An 18,277-nucleotide genomic window follows, 5' to 3' on the forward strand; every position below is an offset into this window, starting at 1 on the left:
ATGGTCCTGAGAAGCGGGGGTGCAGGGGGCATGGGGGGGCTGGGGGTGAAGCACCCCCCAAATTTGGGGGTGCTGCATGTCATTTTCCATAGGCAGCACCTCCTGGAAAGCCGTATGATAAATGACGGAAATGTAATGAAAATGAACGACGTTTTGTAGATCCCCCCCTTCAGAATTTTCCGACACAGTACTTAAAATTGTGTTTAGATTCACCCTTTTTCAGATCGGAATATCAAATATTTTCTGCTCGCGCTTCGCGCTTGCATTATTGATTTTTATGATAAAAAAATGTATTTAGAATGCCCAGATACTAGGTCTATCTCTAAACACGCGCACGCATGTTTATTCAGATACGCAGCTTTTGGGGGTACTCCAGGCTGAAAATATTTATATCAAATACATTTTATCAAAATAAATAAATTCTATGAAAATCTGATAACAAATAGTTCAGTTATTTAATTCTAAATTTCAGCAATATTTTATGAAAATGGTGATATACATGTCATCATGAATATTTAATAGGTGGGTTGACATGGGCGGAAATCTGTCCCCAAAGGTAGGGGGACCAGGATCTGGAGAATTTGACAAGCAAAAAAAAAAAAAAAGGTTATCACCCTAAATGTTAGGTCATTGAATTTTTAACCCTAACAAAATTTGACAAGCCCCCCCCCCTAAAAAAGGTTTTTACCCAAAATGTAAGGTAATTTAGTCAAAAATACATGTATTATTTCGATTGTGAAGTGATGTATTTTTCTCCATAATGAAAGACCAAAAATAGGAGGGTACATTTGATATTGTGTCCCCCTGTCCCCTCTGGGATTTCCGCCCATGTGGGTTGAAGATGTCACATTCCCACTATCCTGTTTCTTGTGTTATTACATGGAATCAACATTGTTTCATTTTTTTTCAAACCAGTGTGAATGATATGTCTCCCTTATAATGAAATAAGTTGCAGCAAAGAATATCTAATTGACTAGATCAGTTGTCAATTCAACTGTTTTTGGTTCTTGAAGGGAAAATATTGAATAAACCTAATTCTATATAATGAAATAATGAAGAACAAGTGGGGATATGACATCATCAGTTTGCTCATTGGATATTAATGAAGACATGCTTAAAACTGTTTCACCTGAATAATGCTAATCTTTAAAATGCAATAACTTTGATTTCCTTGTCGGATTTTGATCAAATCTTTATTCTTATCAATTCATCAATTGTGTATAGTTATATACCTATTTTGTTCATGCAGTGGCGTAACTACGGGGGGGGGGGGTGTCGGCTGACCAAAAAAAATGGGGAAAAGGAGAAAAAGAGGGAGAAAGGAAGAGGAACGTAGTGGGAAAGAAGAAATTATCATTCATTATAATGGTATATTACATTATAATCATGTTATGTTATATTACATAGGAAACATTTTTATCATAACTTTATGAAACATAATTTGCTCAGGGCCTATGTTGTCATTGTTCCTGGTGCTCGCATTGTCTGTTTAGACAGATATACATTATAAACCTGTTGTACGAAAAACTCCCGTTTCAAGTGCAATATACATCAAATATATTATTGTTATTATGTAGTGACATATGCTTCTTTTTTAATGACTACTTAAAATGATTGCCCCATGTTAAGGTCTTAATACAAAACATTTCCTGTCCGTGATTACGTTCGTATCAGTGGATTGTTGAGATAAGTCTGCTCTCCGTGAATTCCTAAAATCAGTCCTTAAAATGTCCCTTTTTCTGATCTGAATATCAAAAATTTTCAGCTCGCGCTTCGCGCTCGCATCATTTGGTTAGTGAAATACGTATGGTCTTAGTGAATTTCTACAAGCAAACCTTAGAATGCCCCGCTTCAGGTCTGAATTATCTAAATTTTCAGCTCGCGCTTCGCGCTCGCAATATTTGATTAGTGAGATGCGTATGGTAATCATGATTACAATGACTACACAAAGTGCTTCATGTGTTCAGATGTAATTCTAACAAAATCAGCAAGCGCTTGGCACTCGCATTAGATGACTATGGTGAGACATGTCTATTAAGGGATTCCTAAAATATAGTCCTTAAGATCTCCCTGTTTGGGGTCAATATATACAAAAATTTCGGCTCGCGCTTCGCGCTCGCATTGTTTAGCGAGACAGGTACGTATTATGATTACAAAATCGATTATAATGTCCCTTTTTAGGTCTGAATATCACAAATTTTTAAGCTCGCGCTTCGCGCTCGCATTATTTGATTGCTGAGATGCGTATTTTTATTTATGATTACAATGACTACAAGTGCTTCCTTAAAATGTCTCCATTAGGTAAGTATACCTGTCATTAGGTAAGTATACCTGACAATTGAGCGCGCTTCACGCGCTCACTAAGTGACTCAAAATTTTTGCTGGTGCCCCCCCAATGCCGTGACCCACGGTACGCCACTGTGTTCATGATTAGAAAAGTGCTTAAGGTGTCCTGTTTTTAGGTTTGAAATCCCATTTTATTTCCGCTCGCGCTTCGCGAGTATATAACTATACAACTATAACTATAGGTATATAACTATACAATTGATGCGAGCGCTTCACGCTCGCATCAATTGTATAGTTATATACCTATCCTCTTCATGATTAGAAAAGTGCTTAGAATGTCTCGTTTTTGGTCTGAAATCTCAATTTTGTTTCCGCTCGCATCAATTCTATAGATATTTACCTATCCTCTTCATGATTAGAAAAGTGCTTATGCTTAGAATTTATTTTTTGTTCTGAAATCTCAATTTTTATCCACTTCATGATTAGAAAAGTGCTTAGAAATTTTGTTTTTGTTCTGAAATCTCAATTTTGTTTCCGCTCGCGCTTCGCATCAATTGTATAGTTGTATACCTATCCTGTTCATCATTAGAAACGTGCTTAAGATGTCCCTTTTATAAGTCTGAAATCTCATTTTTATTTCTGCTCGCGCTTCGCGCTCGCATCAGTTGTATAGTCATATACCTATCCTCTTCATAATTAGAAAAGTGCTTAGAATGTCTCGGGGTTTTTTGGTCTGAAATCTCAATTTTGTTTCCGCTTGTGCTTCGCGCTCGCATGAAATGTATAGTTATATACCTATCCTGATCATGATTACAAAAAGTGCTTAAAATGTCCAGTATTTAGGTCGGAATGTCAAAATTTTCAGCTCGCGCTTCGCGCTCGCATTATTTGATTGTTGATATATGTATCGTCTTAATCGGTAACTGCAAACAGTCCTTATAACACGTCTCTTTCGATCAGGCCAGAGCGTATATGAAAGATATCTGCTCGCGCTGATCACGTTCGCAGTTATTATTTGTTACATACGCATCTTGTTCAGGACCACAAAAATTGCTCAAAATGTTCAATTTTCAGGACAAAATACATAAATCCCCCCCAAAAAAAGCTCGCGCTTCGCGCTCGAGTTCTCTAATTATATATCTATGTTCTTTTATTATTAGAAAGCTAAGAAGTCACTGTCTTTGTCATATACATATATATAGTATTCAACCTATTCAATCTATCTATATATATATATATATATATACATATATATATATGTATGTGTGTGTGTGTAATTATGGAAAACTCAATTGTGCCCCCCACCGTTGAAGAGAGCTTTCAGCACCCCCACTGAAAAAAATCGTTCCCAGGTCCCTGGAGAGGATCAAATTTTGATTATGGCTCTCAAAGGGGGAGGGGCATTGGCCGAAAGTGCCCCCCCCCTGGATCCGCAAGTGGTTGCGAAATTCCATTTTGCAGAGTGTTGTATATGTTTATGTCCATTCCCCCCCCCCTCAAAAAAAGGCAATCTCTGCTCAATCGATCATCAGTTCATTTTTTGAATGCAAAATCATGCACTGCCCTCTCTCGTTTATCCGCTGTCCAGTAAAATAATCATCATGGCCGCCAGGAGATGTCTACCTTTGGTAAGATACGATTATTTTTGACATTTATTTATGTAATCTTTGATCTAATTTTGGAAGGAAACGATAAAGTATTGATTTTTGTAAATAATGATATATTTCCCATGCAAATGAGTGTGTATCATATGAACAGTGTGATCTGTTTTCGGCGAGTGGCAGTCGCAGTGGCCATCGCGGCCAGTGCAGTGCAGTGCCACACTGCCAGTGCTGTCCGTGTACACTTGAGTTGGGGAAGGTTGCTGTGCCTGTAGCTTGTAGGATGTGACTGTGTGGCTTGTTGTGGCCAGATGAGTGCAGCACTTTTTGCTAGCTGCATGCACACGGCAGGCAGACAGGCACATCTTGCAGAACAGACAAATCAAATAAGTAGATCGGCGCCCGATGGCAAGGTAGATGCACTTGTTCACTGCTACCATCTGGCCTGTGGAGAATCTACAGGTAGGACTATGGTATGCCAATGCTGTATAGAGCACACACTTTAAAAATTCATTAAAATATCACTTTTGTGACCAAAATTACTAATTTCCATACAGTTGCAATTCATTTATCATTAGTAATGTGGGAATAATTTTTGTATTCACCAGAGCGCTCAAAAACTTGAATTTTGGGCATATTTTTGTGTACGCCCTCTATTGGTGGAAAGTAATATGGCAAGAAAATTTTCATTTTTTTATCTCTATTTTTAATTAAGAATAAATGATATAAAGAATCAAATTTAAATAAGAGCCAAGCAGTATGAATTAACAGGTCTAATGGAAGCTGTCAGTGTAAAAAAATCAAGCATTTGCCCCAAAGAAAAAGAGAAAATAAGCCAAACATTGCCACCCTTATTTTGTCACACATGGAGATATAACTGAGAACAAGGTTATATTATAACCTTGTTCATTGAATGAGTGGGTAGATGAAAGTTTTCTGATCAAATGCACTGCAGTTTCGCACCGGCCGTTGGCGGACTTCGACTCTTTTTGAGCAAATTCCCCACCAGAAATTGTTCGCAAATAGTACTCATATCAAATTCAAGGTGAATAAAATATGCCCACCGCTTTTCCAAATATCGCGATTGGAACGATCTACTTCAATCTCAATGTCATCGGCATGATCTTCCCGATGAGAAACACAAATTTGAATGGTGTGGAGAGCGGGAAGTACCTGTGTGTAAATGGCACACTTCACAACGAACAATTGTCCATAGACTGTGTACAACGGATAGATCATCTCCGCACAGCGATTCGAAGACCGCTGATTGGTCAATCGCGCAGATCAGATCACGTCATGATCACGTGGTCTAATTTAACGTGGTCCCAAAAATAATTCCTTCGGGCTGCTTGCGGAAGTATCGATAGCGATAACGATATCCGGTCACGATGTGTACGCGGTAAAAGGTCTATGTTCGTGATCGGATCGCTCCGGTATCGATCGAAAATTATCGAAACTCTGCAATTTCATGCATATTCACGCGACACTCTGAAACCCGGAAGCCGATTGACTTTGTGCACGTTGCGATAGACTCTACAAATTCCAACGAACACGATGACATATAGACGCTAATTCGTAAGATTTTGACGGAAAAGCAAGAAGAAATGGAAATTCGCTTACCTGTGCGGTATCGGTGAGAAAATAGATCCTCCGAGAATACCTTTCATAATTCATAAAAAATACGCGAAAGTGAAATTCTAGGTCGATTTTGGTACGAGGTGATAGAGAATTGCACACTTGTTTTGGTGGAATTCTGTGTGGGGAAATAAAAGGTTTGCACTGCGCATGCTTACTATATTTTCATTCATAAATTGGTTCTCGGCAGTGGCTGGATGACGTCATGTAATAAGCAAAAATGTACACGACCGCTACCTTCACGCTCCACTATCCGTTGTACACAATTGTTCACTGTGCACTTCGCAGTCGTGGGAATGGAATGGGATGAAAGTGACCTGGTCTTTGCAGACATTAGCGTAGACGAAAAGCTTCGGTCTCTGTTATGTTTGTTGTTCAGCTGAACTCCGTTGGCTTTACTCACCAAATACAGAGACCGAAGTGTTAGCGCGATCTGTACAGTGGACTCAATGGCCATATGTTTATGTCCACCCCAACAAAAACTTGATTTGAATAAAAAGAGAAAAATTCAACAAGCATAACACTGAAAATTTCATCAAAATCGGATGTAAAATAAGAAAGTTATGGCATTTTAAAGTTTCGCTTATTTTCAACAAAACAGTTATATGAACAAGCCAGTTACATCCAAATGAGAGAGTCGATGATGTCACTCACTCACTATTGCTTTTGTTTTTTTATTGTTTGAAATATGAAATATTTTTATTTTCTCATCATTGTCATGTGAAATGAAGTTTCATTCCTCCCTGAACACGTGGAATTCCATTATTTTAACATTTTGTGCTTCAGGCAAGGAGGTCCTAATCATCAAATTCGTAAAAATTGAAATATTGTATAATTCAAACAATAAAAAACAAAAGAAATAGTGAGTGACATCATCGACTCTCTCATTTGGATGTAACTGGCTCGTTCATGTAACTATTTTGTTAAAAATAAGCAAAACTTTGAAATGTCATAACTTATTTTACATCTGATTTTGAAAAAAATTTCAGCATTGTGCTTGTCTGATTTTTCCCTATTGATTCAAATCAACATTTTTCTGAGGTGGACTTGACCTTTCAGATCGGATAAAACGGGGAAGTGAATTTGCACAACAGCCGAGGTAAGTCACCGTCTTTGTTCCTTTTAACTTGATTTTTCCCCGTTTTTTGGCAATTAATGCCAAGAGGGAATATTAATTTGCTTTTTGGTCACGTTAATTTTCAAAATTTTTATTCACTAACGACAAAAATTGAAGAGCCCCGAAGGAGGGATTTTGCATTGCAAGTCCTCTAATGATAGCTTCAGGATATGTACGAGGAGAAAAAAAAAAAGTGTTAAAAAAACTACTCAAAACAGAAGGCTGCAAGCTGTCTAACATTAAAGGTACATGGACGTTATTCAGCTCTCGCTTACTTCTGTTCCTGCTAAGTATTTTTCGCTGACTCCCATTACTTAAAAGCCATTTTCCCCGTAATCCTACAATGTATCTGATCCGCAAGTTAAGGTTTGCCAAATTCTATCAAGATCAGCATAGTTTAAGTTGGAATGGCCCCGAAGCTATTATAACAGGATGGATGAGCCCCACTGCCAAAAGCAGAGGAGCTTGCTGTGTCTAATTTTTCTATTGATATCTGATTTTTTAATGATTAAAAACAAGTTTATGTTTACATTTCACTCCAAGATCATTATTTGGAATAAGTCCCTCAAAATATTAAACAGTGCAAAACTCTTCAAAGCTTAAAAAATATTTAAAATCCATTTAATGCAGAAAGTCTAAAACTAATAGTAATACTGATATAGATACAATCGTATGCATGTTATGATTGTTCTGTATTTCCTTACTGCATTTGTTTGTTAGTTGTGTTTTGTGTTAATTTCAGGATCACTAATTTATAATAATAATAATAATATAGGATATTTATATTGTGCACATATCCACCTTGTTAGGTGCTTAAGGCGCTCCTATATTACCCGGCTAAGCTAGGCGTTCATAGCGCACACAGCTTCTTAAGGAATTACTTCCTACCGGTACCCATTTACCTCACCTGGGTTGAGTGCAGCACATTGTGGATCAGTTTCTTGCTGAAGGAAATTACGCCATGGCTGGATTCGAACCCATGACCCTCTGTTTCAAAGTCCAAAGACTAATCCACTGGGCCACAACGCTCCACACGGTACATGGACGTTATTCAGCTCTCGCTTACTTCTGTTCCTGCTTATAACTTCTTTGTAACTTTTCAGTAATCTTTCCACTATTTATTAAACAACTTTGTAATTTAAACATTAGGAAAGATAAGTGTTAAAAACAATTGTGCAGTCCTTTGGGCGATCACCGGCCAGATAATTGAACCATGCTGTGTTTTGATTATTTGCCAGAGTGATTTGGCCCATTGACATTGCATGATTTCGGTGCAACCATCGTCAAATTTTTCTTGCTGCTCCTCGCTAACTTTTGGTCTATCATTTCACAAAGAAAAATTTAGATTTTAATAATCATATTGCCAAAACATGCAAACAGATTATTATATTTTTGCAAGCATAATTTTACCATCTGCTGGTGGGAAGTGGTTTTCCAGACCTTTATGCCATTGGTACAAATTTGCACTCACATTATCGATGTGTGCTGGTGGGCTTTTGCACTGCCACTGGTTGTCATAGTTGTGTCCAACAAAATTCTTGCAGATGCTGGCGATCTAGGGGGTTAGGATTATGGAATACACTGGAAAATGATTTCCCTTTCAGTTTCCTGCCATTGGATTTCACAGGGCTTAAAGTAAAGTCAACAGTATCATATTGAATAGTGCACAGCTCGGTCATCCATGACATGCATCATTTCTTTCTAAATCTAAAAATAACATTGATCATGGATCTAAAAAATTCATAGACGTACATCCTATTATTTGGTGTTTTGATATTTTGATGAGGTTTTCAGCATACTACATGTACATGTATGTATTTATCAGAATATAAGAAATTCAAGTTGATTTATTATGAAATGTTAAAAGAAATGATTGTTTGATACAAAGTGCAGTTTTGATGTATGGATTCCTGGGTATATTTTAATTTCTTTCTTCACAATAACAGTGGTATATCTTCTTTCTTTTGTTTTGCAGGTTCGTCATTTCAGCACTTCATCAGTGGGTGCTCAAATGGTGAAGGTAAGTTCATGGAGACTTATGACATCTCTCACTCCTCCTATAAATATAAAAAAAATCATCAGAATTCATGATGACATAGTTTGCGATACACTTCAGTTAGATTCAGATACATTGTTACATAGGACTGTAGATACATGTACAGAACTTTGTTGAAACGCATGTATAGTGAGTGATTGTATTACTGACCGGCCTTGTATTGCGAACACGCGCATCATACGCATTAGAAAATAATTTAATACACTCAAAATTTTGCAACATCCTTCCAAAGAGAACTTGAATAGAAAGATGACGAAAAATGGTCAAAAACACTTATTCAAAGTCTTGTTATTCTAAAAATAATAAAATATGGTCAAAAAAAAGCTCATCAGGGATTTTGTTGTTTTCTCAACTTTTCCCATAGGAAACACACGTTCGGTAATACGATACCTTTTTCAAGTGACCAAAACATTTCACATGCGAAGAGGGGTCCGATTTGAACTTGATATCGTAAAAGGGATATCATTTTGGCGAAATTTTTACATATTAATATGTTGTAGGTAATTGTGTATGTACGGTGAAAGTTTGGTGAATATTATGAGAATAATGTGTTTGATATGATTGAATTCATGAAAAGTGTTTGGTAATACGATCCACTACCATACTTCCTAGTCAGCCTGAATTGCTAATTGAATTTGAGAAGTCAAATTATTCCCTTAGATATATATTATTAGTCTTTGTGATTGCATCAACATGGATATTTTCATTCATTATTCCTACAGCCACCCATCCAGGTGTATGGCTTCGGTGGTCGCTATGCTACTGCTCTCTACTCAGCAGCAAGCAAACAGAAAGCCCTGGACCAAGTTGATAAAGATTTAGGCAGTGTTGAGGTTTGTTATTCCAAACTTATACCTTTCAAAATTTCTTTTTGTTACTTGTAGTGTATGAAAACCAAATTTGATCAAAATTTCACATGTGCGGAAGGTGACTTCATATTTATATCTAATATATGAAATCAGATTTATCTCATTTATTTAGTTATTTTAAAGGGGAATCCAGCCTTGGCCATAAAATGTTGTGTTGGGAAGGAGAAAAATAAATTAAACAGAATGGTGAAAGTTTGAAAGAAATCGGACAAGCAATAAGAAAGTTATAGCTGCTTTAAAATTGAGATCACTAATAGTATGTAGATTTCAAATTGGCAACAGGGTTAGTAAATTATGACAAGGGGCAAGGACAACTTTCCCATAGGCCATGTACTTTATTATCAGGAATTTGTGGTTTTCTCCCAAGTACCAATTTCCCTGGGGCAGTAATCTAAATATAATCCAGGTAGTATATTGTTTTATGTCCTCATGAAAGAAAAATATAATTTGAAATAAAACTTTTGGGAAAAATGACATTTTAGCAATAATATGTATTGGAGTACATGGAAGAGTAGTCCTTGCCTTACATCACTATGCCATTCCATATGCGGCCAATTTGAAGTCTCCATGAATAAAGAGATTACCAATATTTACAATTTTTAAAAATTCATAACTTTCTTGTTGTTTGTCCAATATTGTTCAAACTGTCACCTATCAACTTGTCTGATTTTTCTTTTTCTTATAAAAACAAGTTTTTATTTGGGTTGGATTCCCGTTTAAATTCATTTTTGAAAGGGAGGGGAAGGGATACATGTTTTGATACTCATGAGTGTTTGGTTTGTTAGTATATGAATCAAAGAATCAGATGAAAATACAGGTGAATCTGCCCAAGTTGAATCACCATGGATCACAGAAATTTGTTTTTTATGCTACTCTAAATACTACAGTCATGTATTTGGCATATTGTGGATCCCATTTCATAAAGATTTGATAACAAATGCACAATTTATTATCAGCCAGTGCGATTGAAGGATTTCAACAGCTTAACTGTTTTTTAATTGGTCTGATGGGAATGCTCTGACTTGGATAATTATTCAACGATTGGAAAGTCAGCTTATGCAGGATATGCAGGATACTGGGTATGTTTTGTTTAACATGACTTACATGTACATGTATGTAAAATGTAATCTCTTCATTAATGTAAGCATTAACCTTTATTTCTTTGTGTTTATTTGATATTTGTAGTCACTAATGAAGAAGAGTGCCGCTATGGCAGACTTCATGACCAACCCTACAATCAGCAAGAAGGCAAAAATCAGTAAGTCTGTGTTATATTAAGCTTGAAGTGACTTAAAACTAAACTAACATAGTTTCAGACAAACCATGATTTCATGAAAAACTCTTTGAAGTGAAGGTCAATTAATAGACGGATTCAGAGCAATTTCCAGAAGTGTTAAAAAAGAGCCCTGAAAAATACTTGCATTTCAAGTAAAGATACATGTGAGTAAAGATAATGGTGAGTATGCCATAAGTAGTCAAATCTCTTGTGACTACAGAAATATGTTGACTTGGGCCAAATTCAACTTTGCAGAGGTAACTAACACATTCTTTGCTCAAGCTGGTCTGAAAAATTGCATCATTGAGAAGGTTGATTCATGCAGACTCTACTGTAGTATTTTTTAAGTTAGTGGCTAAAGAGTTTTTTGGGAAAACTAAAGATAGTTTTTTGTTTGTCTTTTGTAGGTGTTATATCTGATGTACTGAAGGGAGAGAAGATGTCTGATTCCACAGTAAACTTCTTCAGCATGTTAGCAGAGAATGGACGTCTGAACAAGGTGAAGGATATCTTTGTTGCTTGGAGAAAGATCATGGCTGCACACAGGGGAGAGATCGTTTGCAATGTCACTACGGCAAAGGTGAGTAATCATTTTGAATTGGCATTTGGTCTTACAAACCACTATGTCTACTTTCCGTTTGGTCACATCCCATATTGTCTAATCCTAGTCCATCCATAACCAATTTGTCTACCAAACATTTGGTCTAATTGACATTTAGTCCATTTATTGCTTTGTCCAATTTCTAGTTAGGTTGTACCCATTTTATCTGATATCCACTTGGTCTACCAGCATGATTAGATCAACTGTATAGGAACCAATTCTTCATTTGATAAATTGTTAAAGGGAAGTTCACCTTGACAAACAGTTTATTGTAAAAATAGCACGAAAAATAATAAAAAAATATTGCCGAAGGTTTGAGAAAAATTCATCAAGTAATTAAAAAGTTATTAGAATTTAAATTATTTGATTTGTGACGTCATATGCGAGCAGCAATCCTACATAGCGAATGGTAAAAAATTAGTGAAATGTCATTTTCTCAGAAAATTGAAAATGATTTTTTATTGTTCCCTTTGTATATCAATAGACAAATCATTTCACACCCGATCATGAATAGAAAACAAAATTAAGTCATCAGGAACCATACAAAATTTGAAATTCATGCATTTTATATTACATAACACATGGGGCAGCTGCTTGTTTCTTACTCTTTAACAGATTTTCCTCAAACCTTCACCAATATTTTTTACTATTTTTTCTGCTATTTTTACAACAAATTTTTCTTCAGTGTGAACTTACCCTTTAAGTAATGATAAAGTGGATTCTCTAGGCATTATAATAAATTAATGTTACACCAAGTGGAATTTACACCAAATGATGAGACCAACCTTATAAGACTAAGTGGGTTTAGCCATGATGGTGACTAATTATGTGAAAATTCGACCAGCTGCATGGCGGCCAAGTGAACCCCAAGTGAAAAGAATCCATTAGTCTCGGTCTCCATGTTGGCTGATTCGAAAACTAAGTCTCTACAACCCTCATAAAACTTGGAATGGGAATCTATCATTTGTTGGCTTCAAGGAATGTTGTTCGGAAATATTTTCCTTGTTTACGATTAATGAATACTTGCGTTGATGTCATTTCCAAACATTTGTCCCCTCCCAGGGTTAATACAATCAATGAGTTAATTGATTGTTGGCTGTATCACCCTAAAATCTCATTTCACTCTACGTGTTATGCCTTGTCTTATTTGTATTCTCATAAGTTTTCTGATATTGTTTTCATAATTTTGTTTGTACTTGTGAAATATGTAAAATAAAGTCAAATCAAATCAATGTAGGCTTTTGTTTAGAGTCAATACAGCCCCAACACTTACTATCATATTTCATAGGCTCAATAAGTTACTGTAAACGCTGTTATTTTCGCGGGATTAATTTTTGCGCTTGGCGGCTTCAAAACATATTCGCGGGTTCTTAATTTCGCGCTGCACACTCTACAATCACAAAGTCACTTCCTTCTTGCCTATCTGTGAATGGTTTTATCAAAATTTCATCAACAAAATTGTATTTTATGATCATAATTCTAGCTCTACGGTGGCATAATTCAGCATTGTCTTGATATAATCATGAGCTTTTGTGAAATTTAGCGCAACTTTTCTTTGCTGGGCGGACATCGGGGAAGGCAAAACGGTGGCGCTGCTACATGTAGATGCTGGCCTGGTATGGACAGCCCAGCACCGGGTAAAGACTCGGGGATTACGGCTATTCAAAGTGCATGGGATCAATCAACAAACATGGGTGATCACCCAACGTCTTCTCAAAAACTAAATGCCGCCCTCTTAAGGTCAAATTATGCAATCTCTTTGCCACAACGATACACGCGGTTCAAAACTTGCATTAAAATAGAGTTCATAAATTCACGTGTTTTTAAATTCGCGCTCGCCGATCTTGCCGCGAAATACGCGAAAAATTCCACTTTTACAGTAATTGATTGGTGAATATATCTTCCCTATTAATTGCGGGCTTAAACCAGGGTGACCAGACGTCCCGTATTTCCCAGGATTGTCCCGTATTTTGCTTCTTTGTCCCGGCGTCCCGACAAACCCTCCCCGGGACGCCTAATTGTCCCGTATTTCAGAATATTGAACAAAATGTATTTAAAAGTGACGAATTTTCAAAATAACCAACAGATGACGAAGCAGAGACAACAATAAAATCGAAATAAACTTTTGCAAGTTCTGCGGTGATTTTCTTGCTAACCCAGTACATCGCAAACGAACTGGCCTCCTGCCACTGTGTGGCAAGCTGTACTAGCTAGGCATGTAGGATCGGAGCAGATTCTCTCCACCAAACATGCCAAAATAATCACAAAATCGGCGGGAAATTTGTATAATTATATTATGGGTTCTCAGATTCCTTTTCTTTCTTTTCTATCATTCTTTCTTCATCCTTCTATCCTTCCTGCTTGCCCGTTTTTTTGTTCCATCTATCTTTATTTCCTATTTGTCAATTTCCTGATCCTTTCTCTCTCTGTGTTCATTTTTCTTTCTTTCCTCCTTTTATTACCCGTCTTCTTTATCAAATTTCCCTATTTTATTTACTTCATTCTTTCTTTCTTTAAACTTTTTTCTTCTCCCCCTCCCTTCCTGTCCTTTTTCTTTTAATTTTTTCTCTTCTTCCATTATGTTTTCACTCCCTTCGTAGGCTTCATTCTTCCTCCCTCTTTCCTCCTTTCTTTCATTCTTTATTTTATTTTTCCTTCTAATTCTTTCCCTTACTCTTTCTCTCCCCCTCCCTGAATTTCTTCCTTCCTTCCCTCCTCCCTTACTGTTTTCCTTCTTTCTTTCAAAGAATGAAGGAAACATTTTTCTTTCCTTCATTCTTTCTTTCCTCCTCCTTTTTCTTACTTTTTTTTCTTTCTCCTTTATTTTGTCTTTAACGCATGTATTTTTCTTCCATTCCTTTCTTCAATTCAAAGAATGACGGAAACTTTTTTCTCTTTTATTCTTTCTTTCATCCTTTTATTCTAATTTTCTTTATATTCTTTTTAAAATTTTCCTTCATTTTCCCCTTAATTTCGTTCTTTCATTATTTCGTTCACGGCCTCGATCCCTTCCAATTCTTTATAATTGTTCACAGGTGTAACACTGTGTAGCCTTCTTTGTTGATTTTTTTTGTCGATTGTCCCGTATTTCATTTTGTGAAATCTGGTCACCCTGGCTTAAACGCTTTAGATTCAAGTTAACACAGCCCCAACACTCCCTATCATATTTTATAGGTTCAATGAGTTAATTGATTTGTGAATATATCTTCCCTATTCACTGCAGGCTTTGGATTCTAGTCAACAGAAGCAGGTTCAAGAAGCTCTCAAGGCTTTTGTCAAGAAGGGTGAATCATTGCAGCTCAACCTCAATGTAAGTACTATATTAAGTTGACCTTCCATATTATAATTGCCTAAGTCAAAGCAGTTTTTCTGACCAGATTATGCTCAGAATGTGTCCCTTAGTTGAATTTTGCCTCAGTCAAGATTTTTTTAGTCCCAATTGGTTTGGCTGAGGCAGATTCAACCGTATGTACCCTTAGGAACAGAGTTTACTTTCTAGTCGTAGTACCACAATGAGTAGCTTGATTAATTCATAATTTTCATTCCTACTCCACTTTGTAGAACTTTTTACTTTACCCCAGTCTCAATGTATTTATCCTGTCATCTTTTCTAAATTGCCTTTTCCCATTTTCAAATTATTCCTTTATTGAGCTCAACATTGGACCTTTATGTGAGAGATAAAACATAGGCAACAGAAACCAAGTATACTCTCAAATTAAATTCTAGCATTGATCCAATTCTATTGTGGACTATATGCCTGAGTCTGGGATTCTGGAACTGGCGCGACTAGTCATATTGGTCTAACTCTGTACTAAACTTATGGGGAGCCAAAAATTCAAAATTTTGTTTATATTGTATATTTTTTATGTGTACTATTTTGTTTCATTTTGTTTTCATAACAAAGAAAAATACTTCAGTTCTCATTCCCAGACAATTATGAACAATTTGTGTGTCAAATGAGTTAATAAATTGAATGTGTACTGTAAGGGATTTGTGCTCCAATTGGCTCTCCATCACAACTTTAAACCTTAAGTTAAACCCGACTTCAGAATACGGGCCATAATGTCTCACACTAATGCCTGTTCATCGTTATTTTCTTTCGTTCCCAGGTTGACCCAGCACTGATCGGAGGTATGATCGTGGAGGTCGGCGATAAGTACGTTGACATGTCTACCGCATCAAAGGTCAGGAACCTCACAAACCTCATCAAGGAAGCAGCATAACCTTTGACCTTCGAACCCTTGTAAATGAATATTAGAGAATTTATAGTGATGAAGTGTGTATTCCAGTTACACATTGTGAGGGTGACTTTGCTTGGGGCAGAAGTTGTACTTCATGGTTTAATGGGAAACTCCGAGCAAATTGGGAACTGTATGATGTGTTCATATATACATCCTTGGTATGATAAATTTACTTGAAACCCATTCTTTAAATCACCCAGTTCCAAGTCACATGGACCATTATCAATAAGAAAAATAATTGTTTAAACCAAAATATCCATGTATATCTTACAAGAAAGATACTTGTTCAAACCCAGAAGACCCATGTATACTATACATGTATTACTTTCATTAGTATGTATTCACATACAAACTTCTTTTTAATAATCCCTTGCTGATCACTATGAGTGTTATTTGAGATGTATTTATGCCATTGAAAACACTTTGCCACTCTGATGCGATGTGGAATTTTCAGAGCTTTGCTGGAATTTGACCATATATTTGTGTATCTTTGAATAGAGAATGTAATAAATACAATGAAAATTTGACAAGTATATCGTTTCTTTTTATTGGTTTTAAGGTAGTTTCAGTGTAGGATAATTCTCAGAAAAACGTTACAATTCTTTGTTATGACCATCTTTTGACCTATAGCCTCAAAGTCTTGCACAGTATCTTATGACATTTTTGTCAGGACAATAACTGCATTTGTGCTTGGTGAACCCTGATGTTTGATCTATAAACAAGTTTGTTAAATCCATACCATCAATTGTTTGTCATCTGCTTTTATATTCAAAATGGAAGTTGGTGAGCATGGGGAGAGCAGGTGCAGTGTGTGCCTTGTCTATTTTGTATTCATTCTTGAATGGGTTTATCAGAGGCTGGGGGTCAAAGGAAAGTTGAGTTTATAAATTGAGACATTTTTTTTAATGACCATGTATTTTCTCTCTCTAAGGAATGTATTTGTAAGTACATAGGAGCATTGGCATCCAATTTAACATTTCATCAGACCACTTCTGCAGCCTGTATACAATCGGAATAATCTATTGCCCACTAAAATAGTTATTTTATAGGTTTAAAACGTGGATTTCTCACAAAGTTGAATCAATAATGTTACAGAAAGGGACAATTGCATTGCACGTTTTAAGTGGAAAGAAAATGCAAATCTTTACCATTTTATTTAAGTCTTATCAGATTATTACTATTTTTTTTTTTTGGGGGGGTGATCATTTTTGATCTGGCTCAAGTAATGCCCAATGATACTTTTGATACTGTCTTCGTGAAAATTATAAAAGTAACTAATGAAAGTAAATGTGATTTTAATGAGCCATATCTGCACTGCAGAGTGCTGAAGGCACAAATGAAAGATAAATATATACTTCGATACAATTTCATGCAACACGCCCAAAGACGATAAAGAGACAATGAAAATCATTTTTTTTATCAAGATAGCAATTTTTCATGAGACATTCTTGGACTGGGGTATAATCAGTTTGAACATATTGAAAGATTGTCATCGTTTAGATGTGTATATAAACAATCTGAACACATTTTAAAGTCAAATTGACACACACATTTCACTCTGACCAAAAGTTTATTGTTAAAATAGCAGAAAAAATCATTAAAAATATTGCCAATGCTTTGAAAAAATTCATAAAAGAATTAAAAAGTTATTAGAATTTTAATTATTTGATTAGTGATGTCATATGCGAGCAGCATTCCTACATAAGGAATGGTAGAGTCCATGAAAAGTCATTTTCTCAAAAAAGTAAAAATATTTTTTACTGTACCTTTTGTATATCAAAAGACAAATTATTTCACATCCGATCATGAATAGAAATAAAAAATAAGTCAATCACGAACCATTAAAAAATTAAATTAATGCATTTTATATTACATAACATATGGGGAAGCTTATGACGTCACAAATCCACAACTTAAAATTCTAATAACTTTCTTAATCTTGAACACATTTTCCTCAAACTACCAATATTTTTTTATCATTTTTTCTGCTCTTTTTACAAAAAAAATATCCTCAGGGCGAACTTCCCCTTTAAAGACGATTACCGGGGGGGGGGGGGGGTGGGGGTAATCAAAATGTAGAAATTAAGGAAATGTGAGTGGCAAGGGAAGGAGAAATGAAGGGGAAGTGGAGAAGAGAGAGATAAGAGGGAAGAGAAAATATGAGAGTGGGATGGAGAGAGAAAGAGGAGAGGGATTAAAAGGCAGTTAAAGGACAAGTCCACCCCAACCATAAGTTGATTTGAATAAACAGAGAAAAATCCAACAAGCATAAAAACTGAAAATTTCATCAAAAATCGGATGTAAAATAAGAAAGTTATGGCATTTTAAAGTTTCGTTTAATTTCACAGGACAGTTAGATGCACATCCTGGTCGGTATGCTAATGAAAATACTGATGACGTCATCCACTCACTATTTCTTTTGTATTTCATTATATGAAGTATTCTAATTTTCTCATTGTCAAGTGAAACAAAGATTAATTCCTCTGAAGTTCTGAACACGTGGAATTAGCATTGTTCTAATACTATAGTGATTAGTCAAGTTGGTTCTTGTCAAATCTGTAAAAAATGAAATATTGTTTAATTCAAACAATAAAA

The 18,277-nt window shown here is 35.9% G+C and overlaps 1 protein-coding gene across 1 annotated transcript; it reads left to right on the top strand.

The window, feature by feature from the left end:
- Nucleotides 1-3,838: 3,838 nt before the first annotated feature.
- Nucleotides 3,839-16,214, top strand: LOC121413495 (ATP synthase subunit O, mitochondrial-like). The gene is made up of 7 exons (XM_041606320.1): nt 3,839-3,914; nt 8,615-8,659; nt 9,418-9,528; nt 10,750-10,822; nt 11,248-11,420; nt 14,665-14,751; nt 15,551-16,214. The coding sequence occupies exons 1-7, from the start codon at nt 3,888-3,890 to the stop codon at nt 15,662-15,664; spliced, it is 630 nt and encodes a 209-aa protein (XP_041462254.1). The 5' UTR covers nt 3,839-3,887; the 3' UTR covers nt 15,665-16,214.
- The last annotated feature ends 2,063 nt before the right edge of the window (nt 16,215-18,277 follow it).

The sequence above is a fragment of the Lytechinus variegatus genome, chromosome 4 (genome assembly GCF_018143015.1).
Source record: "Lytechinus variegatus isolate NC3 chromosome 4, Lvar_3.0, whole genome shotgun sequence".
Taxonomy (NCBI): Eukaryota; Metazoa; Echinodermata; class Echinoidea; order Temnopleuroida; family Toxopneustidae; genus Lytechinus; species Lytechinus variegatus.